At 35.8% G+C, this 16,497-nt stretch overlaps 1 protein-coding gene across 3 annotated transcripts in view; it reads right to left on the reverse strand.

The window, feature by feature from the left end:
* Window positions 1-12,504, reverse strand: part of LOC115959786 (O-glucosyltransferase rumi homolog) — a 35,397-nt gene extending 22,893 nt beyond the window's left edge. Inside the window, exons 1-6 of one of the 3 annotated variants that reach the window (XM_031078367.1) lie at window positions 12,056-12,504; window positions 11,737-11,866; window positions 3,144-3,670; window positions 1,433-1,625; window positions 834-979; window positions 436-646 (exon numbers count right to left, since the gene is read on the reverse strand). In XM_031078367.1, the coding sequence (XP_030934227.1) occupies window positions 436-646; window positions 834-979; window positions 1,433-1,625; window positions 3,144-3,670; window positions 11,737-11,838 (1,179 nt within the window). In that variant the 5' untranslated portion in view covers window positions 11,839-11,866; window positions 12,056-12,504. Of the gene's footprint in view, window positions 1-435; window positions 647-833; window positions 980-1,432; window positions 1,626-3,143; window positions 3,671-11,736 lie in introns of all 3 variants that reach the window. The other 2 variants (XM_031078365.1, XM_031078366.1) reach the window with 2 other exon arrangements.
* Window positions 12,505-16,497: the final 3,993 nt, after the last annotated feature.

The following is a 16,497-nucleotide window of genomic DNA, read 5'->3' on the forward strand; positions in this document are numbered from 1 at the left end:
GGTAATGTATCCTTCATATGTCCCATGAATTTTGTGTACTTGAGGTTTGAATAGAAAGATAGCAACAAAACAAGCATGGGTTTTGCTCTAAAGAAATTAAACATTGCAAAAAAACTGAAATGATCAGATAGTATGACATATGAGAGCCTTTAAGCTTTTAAGTAGTTGCTTATTGGCTTCTTATAAGTTATATCAGGCCTGTTTAAGTTCAAAACTCATTGTTTGAAACCATCCCCCTATGAAAATTTTTGGCATTGACAATACTTATTTGGTCATCTACTTGTGGACACCAATGTACATACACCAGACACCTGATCTCAACACTTTAAGAACCAACATTACACTTTTTACTTTTCAAAATTTTGATGAATAATGACAAAGTTGGATACAATTACACGAATGACATCTTCTCAACAAGCCTAAGTATGATATTACCTTTTGCTTATGGTTGTTGCCCCAGTCAACTGCGAACTTAATAGATTTGCATTTGTCATCATTCCTTACAGGCCAGTAGTGGTGCACTGGCATCAAACCTCTTGTGAAGAAATCATAGTAGTGGGGCTTCACAAGTAAGCTAACAGAATCACAAGCAAGAATGTATTTTTCACTGACAGACCAGGCAGAGCCTTCGATATAAATCTTATACCTGCGTTTGTTGTGAAAGGAAGAAACCATATTACTAATTGATAATGCACATAGTCAACAAAAAGAGATGATAAAGTGAACATGGAATTAGTAAACCAAAAAAAAAAAAAAAAATCATAAAAACTGAAAACTAAAGACAAGCATGTCATGCAAAAAAAGCAGAAAGAGATTGAAACTTTTTGTCTCACCTATAATTGCAATGGCTAGCCAAGTTTGACTGTTTGTATCCTTCCTGTGATTCTCGGACCCAATCCTGCAAATGAACATCCACTATTGTACCAGTTGCGATACTTTTTTTACATGTGACATAACAAATTTGCTCATCTTCATTCCTCTATCATTCACCATTAAATCCCTATTAACATGTTACTGGCATGCGAGAAAAGATGTACTTTTCTCTATGTAAATAGAAAAAGAGGACCCTCATCTTCTTTACAGCGTATACGTTAAGGTTTGGCTTAAAAGTTTGGCTCCCACCGACACCATAAAGTTGCTAGTGGACTCCAAAAGCTTCACTGTGGGGTACGCCTAAAGAAGAGACAGCTTAGTTGCTTTCTATTCTTCAGTATGTATTTCTTCTTTTCAATAAGAACTTCATTTTAATTATAAATTGGAGTAGAAGGGACATATGGCCTAGTTATAAGAGTGGCTAGGATAATTGTTTTTGTTCATCAATGCAACCATATGGTTGAAATTAATTGGAGAACTTAAGGTATAGCACATAAGAAATTGTATCTAAATTTTATCTATTCAATGATATACAAATAAAAGAAATTTAGAATGTTACCAGAGCATATACACGAGCATTCCAGTCTTGATTGTCAGAGACATTACATTTCATGAGTTCTTGCCTGATTAGAGCAACCGATGGATTACCCTTCCAGTAAGCATAAGGTTCCCTTGCCATCCATCCCATCCTCTTGTTGCCTTCTTTTAGATCATTCAACAAATGTTTCCAAGGCTTTATATTGACCTCAGCCCTACACAAGTACATGTCATGTTAGGACTTAGGAGGGAAGTTATAGAAAAGAGAAATTGTTTATTAAGAAACGATCCCTTCCTTGGATAGTTAAGAACATCAAATAGTTGTGCACAAGCATGCACGCAAACTCACACACACAACATATATGCATATATGTACCTATGGTTTTATTTTTAAAATGTCATTGAAAACAAATGTGCCTTATGAGAAAGGAATAAATTGAATGTTCTTGATTCAATTTCTCTTTTGAACTTTTAGTATTTTAGTTATAATAAGATATCATCTTTCATATAAGATTATATGAATCTCAATAAGAAATTGTCATTCAATATTGAGAATTTTAAATACTTGAATTTTATACCCAAAAAAAAAGAAAGTAAGTTAAACATGTGTACTTGACACATTTTAAGTAAAGGAGGGGGCATTCAAACATTAGACATCTTTGTGGGAAATATCAAAAAATGGATCCTTAAAAGTTCAAACCTCTTATATATTTGAACTTAAAAGACCTTTTATTATATATTTTTTTCTTCTTTTGAGTATGAGCTCATAATTTTAAGGGGGCAAAGTCTAAAATTTTAGTTTTTTTTATTATTAATTTTTGTAAAGCAGTTAATTTATTAATTTTTTTCAAAGTCATAGCATCCCCAACCCAATAGATAGCTCCACTCCTGCTCAAATGGACTCTAGGGTGTATTCCAAGGTTTGTTTATAATTAAGGAAGTGATGACAAGCTTTATAGTTTAGAATAATTATTAACTATTGTGGGAGTAAATTTTTTATTTTTTATTTTATATGGGATCTTACTATGTGAGTTTATAGTAAAATCTATCATTCAAGCAAGGAGATAAAGTATTAATTCCATAATATTGAATAAAGACATAGTTTTTCTCTAAACTAGTTTGAAGAAATCTCTTACAACCTTCTATGTAGAGGTTTATAAGACTTTTTACACACACACATATATATATATATGTATATATATTGTTGAAAAATATTCATATATATTATTTAAACAATTCACATGACTCATTTAAAAATGTCATGTAATTAAAAATACACGTATATGATCCTTTTAACCACCAAATAGTGCATTAGAGCAAAATTTCTTGAAATAGGGTTAGAGATAAACTTTTTTAAGTTGAGTAATCAAAATTTCTCCAAACAAGTTTAGAGGTAAACTTTTTTAAGTTGAGTAATAACTTCTTAATAGTTTGAGGAATTAAAGTGCAAGTATGACATAGATCAATTTATAATATTATAATAAATAGTGGTTTAATTGTGCTAAACTGATTATTACTAAAATGAATAAAGTTACTAATACAATATTTTTATAACAAATTCTAAGTGACAAAAATAATGAAATTAGATGAGAAGAAGAAGCAAATTCCTGTATAGAATTTGTTGTAAAATTGTTATTTCACCAAAGCTATGGAGAGCAGTGAGCCGTTGGATTGTGAGTGAGTGAAACAAGCACAAGTGAAGATTGTAAGTAAGAGAGTAAAAAAAGTCTTACCATCCCCAAAAGGACCAATCAGGGAAAACAATATCCAGTGTATCATCATCCCCACAGTACCGAAACAGCGGAGGTGGGCCCGTGGAATTGGGCCCTTGATAGTCCTTTGTTTTGATGACCGGCCAGTCAACGCAATCAAACATCAGCTCCAAGTCAGGTATTTTCCCAGGGTACCTCCGCAATAACTGTAGGATCCCCCACAGCGTAAAAACGTCTCTTGTCTGAAACGCATTCTGAAATCTCTCCACGTAAGCCTTGCCCTTCACTATCACCAGCCTGAAATTCGCTGTCGCTTTAGCCCTTTCCAACATGTCCCTCGTGATCCCAGTGTGGGCCCAGGGCCGTAGATCTTCGTGGATCCAACGGAAGTACTCCGGACACGTGGGTAGTGACGGACGGTCAGGATCTTCTTCTGGGTTGAACGTGGTTGGGTAGTTTGAAGGGCAGGTTCGTGTGAGGTTGTAAGCTGTACAGTCTAGTGGGATCGCAATTGGCTCTAAGGGCTTTTTAGGAATTTTGGGGATTCCCTGAGACACGTAGCACAATGCTTAATAGTCAATAACACAAGAATAATTTAATTCTTACGCATGGTAAAAAATACTTCTTTAATTTTCTCAAGAAAACCTAGGGGTAAAAAAATCAATTATCTCAATAAAATAATAAGATAGAACATAATCAATCATTATCTTATAGACTTCTTGAACTTATGCCTTAGTTTCACAATCCAAATGCAGCCGAATTTGACTTGAGAAATGACAAATTCGATAATAACTCCACATATTTGGAATGTATTCATTATTTTTAGAATTGTTTTAATTCTAACAACAAAGCTAATTGTCTTTTTTTATTTTTGGTCAGAAAGGGGTATTTATATATTAGACGCAACAAGTCTATTACAAAATGTGTTAGCTTTGTCACTAGCTAACAGAAACTCCACCATAGGTGGTGGTTTTACAAAAACTACAAAAGAAAAATTACGTCTAACCCCTATTCTAGCTAAAGCATCTGCGCAATGATTTGCTTTGTAGTAGATGTGCTCAACCCGTTTGTTGGGGATGGCTTTCAGAAAGGTCCTGCAATAAGTTAAAAGAGACTCCATTAGCATATTGGAAGAATCACTATTCATTAGTTGAACAACACTCTTAGCATCTAATTCCACAATAAGGCTATTAAGATTGAGATCCTTGGCCAAAATAAGACCATCTCTTAAGGCCCACAACTCTACCATAAAGCTATTAGTGTATCCAAGACTTCTAGAAAAACCAACAACCCAATCTCCATTGTGATTCCTGATCAGTCCGCCTTCTCCAGCCTTACCAAGAGACCCCAGTGTCGAACCATCAGTGTTGAGTTTAGCCCAACCCACTTGTGGTTTCCTCCAAGTCACATGGATAATGGACTTAGTGTTGGGGCACCTTGGAGAGCTTCCTTGAGTAATTAATATAACATATAGAGACACACTTTAACCCAAAAGGCCTAAGCCCAATGAGTATGTGCTCAATTATGTTATACTAACCACTCATTCTTCTCATCTTTATTCAATGTGGGACTTCACTCACACGTGTAACCCAACAATCTCCCCCTCACGAGTGAGTCTGCCTCTCTATGGGTTTCAAGACCTCTCTCTGGGCCATGAACAAGTCCTACTTACTCCCCCTTGCCTAATGGGCTTTTCACTTCATCAGCATGTCATCCATGGGTCTCTCGTACGCCATCCATAGGAACCACGTGTCAACCCCGTATGCACATCCATGGGAACCCCGTACGTCCATGTCCATGGGAACCTCGCACCACACCATTATTTAGCACCATTAGCAATATTCCTTTGTTGGGCTTTTTCTTTTTTTCTTCTCCGGGATCTTTATGTGTTGGCCGTTTAGGCTTTCTCTGTCCCTGCTGGGTAGGGACCGTGAACATCTCACCACTTTCGCCGCACACCACCATGGGCTCTGATACCACTTCTTGGTAGGATAAACACCTTGGGGAGCTTTCTTGAATAATTAATATAACATATAGAGACACACTTTAACCCAAAAGGCCTAAGCCCAATGGATATGTGCTCAATTATGTTATATTAACCACTCATTCTTCTCATCTTTATTCAATGTGGGATTTCACTCACACGTGTAACCCAACACTTAGAGATAGAGATTTTAGCTCTCATTCCTATAGCAAAAATTCAGCAACACTTTGTTTGCATTTCTCAACAACCTTAACATCAAGAATACCAGTCCTAAACACACAAGCATTACGTTGCAACCAAAGGTGCCAGATTCCCATAGGAAATACAATACCCCACGGGATTCCCATACATTCAAAGACAATTTTTGTATTACAGTTAACTTCCAACCATTCCTTGATGGGTTTGTTGAATGATTCCCTGAGCATATGGGAGAAATTTGGCTTCAGCCAAAAATCTTATGCAAACTCACATGAACGCAACAAGTGATCAAGTGATTCAGTCTCTTTAAGGCACAGGGGCATGTAGTATTGAGGTTTAAACCTCTTGAACCTAGTACTTCACCAGTGGGAAGGCTATTATGCATGCACAACCATAGGAAAAACTGAACCCGAGGTGGTGTAGCAGTCTTCCAAACCCATGACATAGTTATAATATCCAAGTTCAAGGGGTTTAAGCCTCTTGCCAATAAATAAGCTGAAGAAAGAGAGAAAGAACCATTTTTGGAGTAGGCCCACATGAATGGGTCTTCAGCATTGGTGTCACATGAGAAAGGGGTTGCTTTCATGCTCTCCAGAATTTGATTAGGCAGTACAAAGGAGCTATTTTGCAAATTCCAACCAGTGCCAATGTCAAAGCATTGGTGTAACATCACTTTGTCTTCATCTCTTGAAAGTGGTCCTTCAATAAGACTTCGAAGGGTGCCATTGGGGAGCCAAAAGTGAAGATGGAGGCCATTTTTCACTACCCATCTTAGACCTTTGACATAAATAGCTCCTCCTTTCTTGCAAGCTATCTAAATTCTTGAGCATGGGAGATTTCTACCTTTCTCAGACAGCCTCTTAGGAGTGAGATATTTCTTAGCCAACATCTTTGCTCAAGGGGATTCATTTTCATTAGCTAATCTCCAGCATAATTTAGCTAAAATGGCTTGATTCCTGTATTGCATTTGGTATAGGCCGAGATCACCTCTGTCCTTAGGGAAAGTAACAGTGTTCCAGTTTACCATGTGCATTCTTCTATTCTCAACAGTTGAACCCCACAGAAAGTCTCTTAATAATTTTTCAATTGCTTCACACACTTTAATCGGCAAGGCTTGGCATTGCATGTAATACTCTACTACAGGGATAGCTGCTGCTTTGGCCAACACCATTTTCCCAGCTTTGGACAGGAACTTGGTTTTCCAACCACATAGTTTCTTTTGAACTTTGTCAATAACAAAGTTAAAAGCATCTCCACTCCTACATTTATAAATTAGAGGAAAGCCCAAGTAACGACCCAAATTTTGAGTAGCATTTATCCCCAGTTTTCTGCAAATGGATCTTTTACACCTTCTAGAAACATTTGAAGAAAACAGAACACGAGATTTAGCCAAATTCACCTTCTGTCCAACAAGCTTACAAAAAGTATCCAACACTTCTACAATTGCTTCACAATTCTTGGCATTGGCTTTAGCAAACAACATGAGGTTATCTGCAAAAAACACATGAGAAAAACTTGGACCATTCTTGGAAGCCTTAATTTTGTTCCATCTATTGTTTTCACACATGGAATTGATCTGGGCTCCCAGAAATTCTATGCACAGGAGGAAAATGTAAGGGGAGATGGGCTCTCCCTGTCTAATTCCTTTTGAAGGTTGGAATGAGTCTAATTTATTGCCATTAAAGAGAATAGCAGTTGAAGTATTGGAGATGCAACTCATAATAAGATTGATGATGTTGGAAGGGAAGCCAAAATGATTCAGCACCATCCTAACAAAACTCCATTCCAAACGATCATAGGCCCTTTCCAGGTCAATTTTAACCACCATGTACCCATCATTTCCTTTCCTCTTCTTAAGTGAGTAGATTAGCTCTTGGGCAATTATCACATTATCCGTACCCCTCCTACCAGCCAAAAAAGCACATTGCATTGGAGATATCAAGGAAAGCAACAAAGGTTTTAGTCTCTGAACCAAGATTTTTGTCACAATCTTATACACAGTGTTACATAGACTAATAGGTCTATAGTGACTAACCAATTCTGGCCCACTAAGTTTTGGAATTAAAGCAATCAGAGTTTGATTTAGGTAGTCCGGAACTTGTTGGCATGAGAAAATATTCTTGACCTCCTTTTTGATTGAATCTCCAACTAGCAATCAGAACCTTTGGAAAAATCCAGCATGCAATCCATCTATCCCAGGAGCTTTGAAAGGCTTCGTGGCCTTTAGGGCACCCCAAATTTCCTCATCAGAAGGGCAATGTGCCATGGAGTTGGCTTCTTCCATAGAAAGGGTAGCACACCAATCATTGTCCCATTTAGGATTGATGGGGCTGTGGGATTGCTCTGTCTGATAAAGCTTCTTGAAGTAGGTGACAAAGATGTCTTTCACCTCCTCAATGTTGTGTACCCATTCACCATTTTCATTTAAAATGCTTGAAATTATGTTCCTGCTTCTTCTCACTAGAGTGGACATATGGAAGTAGGCTGTGTTGTGTTCACCATGGATGATCCAATCAGTTCTTGCCTTCATAGCCCACAGCTCTTCTTCAAGCTAGAGAATGAGATTGTAATCATCATTAATTTTATTTAAAAGGTTAAGCAGGAAAGTATTAGGGCAATTAGACAGGGCTTTTTGAATTCCAAGCAGCCTGGACATGACAATCCTCTTCCTAATAAACACATTACTAAAGACTTCCTTATTCCAGCATTGGGCTTTGGTGGTAAAAACAGATATGGCATCAGGTAGATTGACTTCTTGCCCATTCCAAGCTTCTCTGACTATCAAGGGGAACTCATAATGGCTGAGCCAAAAATGTTGGAAACGGAAGGGTCTATTATTTATCTCTCCCAAGGACGGGTTAAGATTCAGGAGAAGTGGGCAATGGTCAGAATTAGCTCTGGCAAGACGTGTAACATTAGCTTCTGCAAAATGAGCTTTCCATTCTAGATTTGCCCAGCACCTGTCCAGCCTACATTGTATTAAATCATCAATGCCCCTCTTGTTAGACCATGTGAACTTTAGCCCTGAAAGCCCAAGGTCAATCATCTGACAAGCATCCATACACTCTTGAATTGCCCAGACTCTCCTTTTGCTAATAGTATTACTTCCTAATTTCTAATCCTTAGAAAAAACTTCATTAAAATCACCCATAAGAGACCAAGGAAGATTATGAAGAGAAGCAAGCATTTTAAGATTATCCTAAAGCAAACATCTCTCAGCAAATCTAGGACCAGCATAAGTTGCACTAAGAATCCAGGTAAAGTTAAGAAATCTTACTCGAATAAGCGCGTGGATTTCCTGCTTAGTAGTAGCCAGCACATCAACCTGGACGAGATCCAAGCGCCAAAGCAACCAGATACCACCAGCAAAACCAATCGTGTCCGCAACCATAGCTCTATCAAACGGAAGAGTTTCAATAATCTCATTAGCTTTTGCTCCACTCATCCTTGTCTCTGTAATTACCATTATAAGAGGCCTATGCCAATCAACGAGGTCCATAATTGTTTTCCTAAACTGAGGCTTTATTACTCTTCTACAATTCCAAATTAAGATATTCATGATTTTAAAGGGTGTGGTGGCAGAATCAAAGTGAGACAGTGAAGACTTATCCTCAGTGTCCCTCAATCTCCATGCCTCCATCATCTCCCTCCTCGACTCCATTCTGCCTTGAAATAGAGTCATTGAGTGCTTGATGATCCCTAACATTTCCTAGGTGGCTTTGATAAGGATGGTTCCCAAAATCATTGGCTCCGAAAACTGTATCGATTTCACCTAGTGTAGATGCCCCATCATTAGGCACTCCACAGGCCTGTCTTGCAAAATTTTCCTCACCACAATCACTGGTTTTGTCAACTTCGCCTCTGCTTCCATCATATTTTTTCTAAAGGCAGCCTCCCTAATGTTGGTTCTGATCTCTTTGAGTTGTTCATCAGAGGCAATGGTACCGTTGGTCGGTCTGAGAGGAACCTCCACCATGGATTTGGAGTTAGTGACCATGCCTTGTCGTGTAGTAGTGGTACACTCATGCTTGCGCCAAGTGTTTATAAGGCATGAGTGGGACGCTTCTCTTACCGATGTGGGACTGCACCCCAAGTCTTCCCATACTCGTCCTTGAGAACAAAACTGTGCAATGGAGTGTAGTAGTGGTACATTCATGCTTGCGCTAAGTGCTTATAAGGCATGAGTGGGGCACTTCTTTTGCCGATGTGGGATTGCACCCAGAGTCTTCCCATACTCGTCCTTGAGAACAAAGCCATGCGGACAAAACAGCTTGTGCAGAAAATTACCCCACAAAAAGGCGTCTTTGAAGGCAGTGTCCATCAAGAGTATTATCCGCTTTGGGGTGGGATGGGATTGGCTTGGCCATGTCTTGGACCCGACACCCGCACGGTTTTGTTACCCCTTTGCAGGGCACGTCTCTACCACTACTACAATGTGTAGTAGTGGTTCACTCATGCTTGCGCCAAGCGTTTATAACCGACACCCGCACGATTTTGTTTTGCAGGGCACGTCTCTACCACTACTACCATGTGTAGTAGTGGTACATTCATGCTTGCGCTAAGCGCTTATAAGGCATGAGTGAGGTGCTTCTCTTGCCAATGTGGGACTGCACCTAGAATCTTCCCATACTCGTTCTTGAGAACAAAACCGTGCGCTTGTGCAGGAAATTACCCCACAGTTTTCAACCTAGGAATAATTTTACTACCGACAAAGACAACGCGCAATTTGTCGGTTGTCACTGATCAAAAACAGCACAAGCTGTTTGATCGCTAAACCAACAGCTTCTAGACACATTTTATGACTTCATTCACTTTGTTTGTACTTTATAGTTTATACACACAATTAGACTCACCCAAAAGTTCTTTTTTTTTTTTTTTTTTTTAATATCCAAAAGCCAACTCAATATTTTTAATGGAGATGTTTAGCTCTTCAGGGTTCTCTTCTTCCCCAGTTTGTTGTGTAACTAAGGAAATTATCACCAAAAAAATAAAATGTTAAAGAGATAATTTTTTTTCCTACAAGCTATATCATAATTTATTAATGAGATTTTTTTTTTCTACAACATTTATCACAATTTATTAAAATGATAAGTTAGTATCACTTCTATCTATTTATATTATTACAATTTTTTTTTACAATTTTTATCAATCATAATATAGTAAAATGATAAAGTGTTTAGTTTACTTCTAGTAATTTTTTAACTGGAATCTTCTTTTATTGTAATAAGAAACTGCCACATTACCTACTAACTAAATAAAATGTGGAGATTAAAACACACTACCATTTGCTATTATGTATTTAAAACAAAAGGACACCTCCTGTTAAAAAAGTATTGGAAGTAAGCTAAATCTAATGATAAAAATATTATGAGAGTATAATTAATCGTGGCCAAAGTTGCGAAAATTATTATGGGAGTAGACTTAATCGTCCCTAATAGTGGTCCTCACGTGGTGATGAGTGTCCCCCATTAATAACTACCTCCTTTGTGGAAGTCTAAGGGTGTGTTTGGTTGAGATGAAAACAAGGAGGATGAAAAATAGGGTGGAAAACGCTGTTTTTCATTGTTTGGTTGAGTTGAGGAAAGAGGCAGAAAATAGGGAAGAAAGTTTTCTCTCTGGGCTCACTTTTTTTATCCTCCCAAATTTGGAGGAAAATGAGGAGGGAAAAGTGATGAGAAATGTATTTTACACAAATACCCCCACTTTATTACACTCACCTACCCCTCTCATTTTCCCAGTTCCCATTATTATATAACGACGACATAATAGTCAATTTATATAAACTACATTTTCTATCCGTCCATTTTTCTCTCCAACCAAATAAAAAAATTTTCCAAACTCCCACCTTTCCACCCCATCTATGAGAAAAAACCAAATCTTATTACACTCACCTACCCCTCTCATTTTTCTAGTTCCCCCTATTATATAACAAAGACATAATAATCAATTTATATAAATTATATTTTCTATTCGCTCATTTTTCTCTTCAATCAAACAAAAAAGTTTTCCACCCCTTCAACCAAACACATATGAAAAAAAAAACCAAATCTTTTCTATCTTCCCACTATTTTTTCACTCTTCCAACCAAACCAAACCAAACGGACGTAAGACCGAGTGAGGTTGAATAGTTTAACAGCCAAACTTAACCGACACTCAAACCGCGTGTTTAGGCCTAGAAAAACTATCTTGCTCCACAATAACTCCCGGCACGTGTAGTGTATGCATTTACAGACACCAACGTGTCGGTTTATGAACTCTGAAACTCGTCGTTTCCACAGCTCCATACGGTGGTGGAACCTCACCACCTCAAGTGCCGTTTCAATCGCGGAAGACAACGACGTGTCGTATAAAATTTCTTTCACGAATAAAGTAAAACACAACATCATTGATAGTAGTAGAGTATTATTATAATAATAATAAATTAATACTTACAGTGGTGTAGAGCACGCGCGTGAAGACAAACGCGCCGGCGATGAGGAAGATGAAGAAAGCAGAGGATCGGGCAGGAGCCTTCATAAATGGCCGCCAGATCATGTCTGCGAAGTGACGATAAAGCCCCGACCTTGACAAGAAATAACTCCACTCAAACCTCTGATGCATATTGTAATTGTAATTGTACTCTCTCATACTATGTTTTGAGTTTCAACTCTACATTTTCTGACAACAATTTCACTCAAACTTTTATTTTCTCAAATGGGTTTTGTTGGATTTATTTGCTATGTTTTGGGAAAGCCTAAGTTAAGTTTCTCACCTGGGTTTCTCAGACTTGGCTGATTGGAGCTTTTGATATGATCGGTTTTTGTTAAGTGACGTGATATGATCTACCCAACATTTCAGTTACTGTTGTTGTTGTGCAGGAAAAATGGAACTGATTGAAAAAAAACTGTGTTGTAGGGTTGTGTTTGGAGGTGTAACTGAATTTGTTTAGATCAGAGATAAAAGCTTTGGGTACACTTGGGAAATGCAAAGAGAGAGATATTTTGGGTACACGAAAAATTAAAGTATGGAAATGATGAAAGAAAGAGGTGGTAAATGTGAAAGTGAGAACTGAACTCACAGGAAGTGAGAGGGTTTATTTTATTTTAACGAAGAAACTTTTAGAGGTAGATAGAATCTCGTGAACAAATGTGACTTTCTCTCCCAAACTCTTTTTTTCATTCACTGGAACAGAGTTTAAAAAAGGACAACAGAGTTTCACTAATTTTAGATCTCTTTGACAGAGTATAAAACAGTACAACAGAGTTTCACTAATTTTAGATCTCTTTTTTTCATTCACTGGAACAGAGTATAAAAAAGGACAATAGAGTTTCACTAATTTTGGCATGTTTAATATTGTTGTTCTAGTAACATTATTTGTATTTTTTAGAAAGATTTTGTTAATGTGTGCTCTAAAGACGAACAATAATAAACCATTTTTGGAAAAAAATTTCTTGGGAATTGAAAAAATATTGACAATTTTTTCAATTTCCGAGAAAATGTTTCTAAAAATAGATAGCTTAATACGTGTTCTTATGGAGAAATTATAAAGTTTTCTGGTGGACCACATCATTTGTCTATCATTCCACTACAAAACTTCCACTTGTTTAAAATTGCTGAGTTAGTAATTAATTTTTGTTTAAAAAAATTTTCTAACTAACAATTTTAAACAAGTGGAAATTTTTAAATGAAATTGTGGAACACATCACTTGTCCACCATGTGGACCTTATAATTTCTCGCTCTTATGGCACACATTAATCGGATCATTTTTAAAAATACATGTGGATGAAAAAATATGTGAAAATACATATAATATTGTTTAAAAACTGAAAACAATTTTTTAAATGCATGTACCAAACGCCCGAGATATAGGATGTGAGTGACAAAGAGGGAATAGGGCCAAATGTGTAAGCCCACGCTTTTTCACTGTTCAGCTGCTTCTTATATGTGACACTATTTATCAATTATGCTTCACAAATTTTTGGGTGCCTAGATTTAAGAATCCAGTTGAATTGGGCTAGTTTGATAGAAACGAATATACAGAACAGCATACGAGGATACGAGAAAGTTGTTCTCATATTAGTACCAAGAGTTCTCCTTATGATTTTTTAAAAAAAAAAAATACTAGAAATTGATTCTAATTAGGATGTCAAAAAAAAAATAAAAAATGAGAACAATGTGATAAATTGAAATGTAAAACAATAGGATTCTAATTTTAAGTCTATAAATCGAAATTGATTCTAATGAAGAACAATGTGATAAGAAAAATATGGTATTCAATTTATGATAAATCGAAATGAAGAATAATGTGAGAAATTGATTCTAATAAGGAAATGAAGAAGAATTCAATTTATAATTTTAAGTCTATAAATCAAAAGAACAATATGATATTCAAAGCATTCACATGATCACATCTAGTTTTAAACTTTGAAGTAAAAAAAAATCACTTCTTTATATTTTAGCTACCTAATATTAAATTTTTGATACACTATATATCACTTTTCATTTTCGTATACATCCAATTAAATATTTATCATAAATGATTTTTTTTTTTTTTTTGGGAATAGAGATAAAGGAGAGAGGATTTGTTTGAATAAAAAAAAAAAGAGAAGAAAGTTTTACAAAATATTCCATGTGACACTGTAGCATTTTGCAAAAGATAAAATCGGAGAAATTGCACATTACCCACCTGTGATTTAACTCGTTTTAATAGTACATACATGTGGTTTAAAAGTTATCACTTAACCCACATGAGCTTCAATCTGTTAGTAGCCGTTATTTGCCTCTCCCTTTCCACCATTAAAAATAGGGATAAATGTATCTTTTTTATTACATTTTATGTCTCTCTCCTCTTTTCTCTTCTTCTTCTTCTTCTTCTCCACATAAAATAAAATAAATAAATAAAACCCAATTATCCTAAAATTTTCTAGATTAAAATTTCACAAATCTCATATCCCATCTCCAACAAAAGAAATAGAGAAACAAGTCAACAACAATAGATAACGTACAAAATGGATTCGTAAGCAAGGTAAGTGGAGTTAATGTTATTGTAAATCATCTTCTTCTTCCTCTTCATGTTCTTCTTCAAGTTCTTCTTTTTCCTAAGGTTTAAGGTTAGGGCTATGATTACAACAAGAAAGGGCTTGAGTGGGATTCCATTTCCACTAAGGAAGTAAAAACACAAAACCCAATTTCATTTGGAGGAGAAATGGTTGAAAGAGCTGAAGAAACTGAAGTACGTTTAATTTTCTGGGTTTAATGGATTTGTGGATTCAAATTTTTTTGGGTTGGTTTGAATTTCTTCTTGGTTTGATGATTTTTGAATTTGCTTCAATGAGAAAGTCTAGGCCAAGTAATTTCTTTTTAGGTCATTTTTAAAACCCAAGTGTTTGAATTTTCTTTGATGGGAAAGCCTAGGCCAAGAAATCTGGGGTTGGGGCCATCTAATTATTTTATTTATGATTTTTAAATTGCAACAAAAAACTCTAGGTCTCTGGAAATTTTAGGAGAGAAAAAATTGAAGTTTCAAATAATGGGCCATCATGTAACCAAGAGGCTCTCAATATCTTTGTGGGTCTTCATCATTCAAGTTTAAATGTTGATGGGTCGACCATGTTGTGTGTGTTGAAGATCTGTGGATGTTTGTTTGATCAAAATGTGGGCAGGCAGGTGCATTGTCAATGTATAAAATATGGGTTTGTGGATGATGTTAGTGTTGGGACTACTCTTGTTGATATATACATGAAAATTGAGAATGTTGGAGATGGAAGGAGAGTTTTTGATGAGATGGGTGAGAGAAATGTGGTGTCTTGGACTTCATTGCTCTCTTGTTATGCACGGAACGGGTTGAACGGTTTGGCCTTAGAATTGTTTTTTTTAGAGGTGTTTGATCCAATTTCTTTTATGTTTTTGAGATAAAATGTGTTTTTCTATAGGCAATGGGAGAGGTGGCTAATGGTTGCTAACAAATTAAAGCTTAGGTGAGTTAAGTGACAACTTTTAAATCACAAGTAAGTACTGTTAAATCGGGCCAAATCACAAATGGGTTAAGTGCAATTTTCCCGATAAAATATTTGAATTGTGTAACAAAAAAAAAAACTGGACTTGTAACCTTTTTTAGTGTTTCTTAAGAGCATTCTTCTTTTTGATTTTTGGAGTAAAGGAACTTTATTTGTTGGAAGAAAGTGAACATAAACAAAAGTATAACAAAGAGAGCATACATATTCAGTTTTGTAAAGTTTGGACAACTTTTGCAATTAAAAGTCATTTTTTTCTATTTAATAAAGAGTGGATGTAGAACCAATTTTGTGAATAAAATTTGACTAAAATAGATGATATGAACTATGAAGAATGGGACATGAATCCTATCAAAAAAAGAAAAAGAAAAAAGAATGGGACATGAATGCTCTCAATTATGATGCTTTTCAATTTCAATTTGAGTAATAAAAAAAAAAGGTTTTCAGATACTAAAAACGACCTTGCATCGTAAGTAAATTAAGAGAGATTATTACCTTCATGGAACGACTTGTCTGATAGCCCTCCCTATAACAATAGGGCCCAGCCTCATGTGAAAGGAGGAGACCACCAAAATTTTAATCCACCCACTAATACTTTTTAGTATATTAAACAAAATATTTTATTTTACTAGGTGATGGAAGAATTTCAGGAGGTGATGTATTAATGAGGGTGATATTTTCCGGCGTCTTCTCCCACCTTTTTCATTAGCTCTCTCTTTTTGGCTACCAACAAAAAGTCATTTAAGTGCCCTCCTCTTAGGTGCTTAGTTTTTATTTAATTTAATTATTTACAGTAAGATTTTTTTTTTTTTTTTGGCTATTAGGAGTTTTATAATAATATAACTTCTTCTTTTTTAGAATGTTATAATAATATAACTTGAGTTGAAATAGATTCTAATTAAATTAAACAATAAAGTTTACTTTCATGTATAGAATAAAAGATCTGACATTCAAATTATGCCTATATAAAAAACCAGTTGATATTTTAATCTAATAATAAAACCATAAAAGATAATAATAATCATAGAGTGGATGGTAGATACCGGCATAGATTGATAACTTGGGTTGAAAGATAAAAATTATTAGACACTTCAAAATACTGTAAATAATTATTAGACACTTCAAAACTGTGGTGACGTTCTATATTTTAACATTAATGGTGATTTTTTTTTTTTTTGAGAAACAAACACACACATTAAG

This window comes from Quercus lobata, chromosome 9 (genome assembly GCF_001633185.2).
Source record: "Quercus lobata isolate SW786 chromosome 9, ValleyOak3.0 Primary Assembly, whole genome shotgun sequence".
Lineage (NCBI taxonomy): Eukaryota > Viridiplantae > Streptophyta > Magnoliopsida > Fagales > Fagaceae > Quercus > Quercus lobata.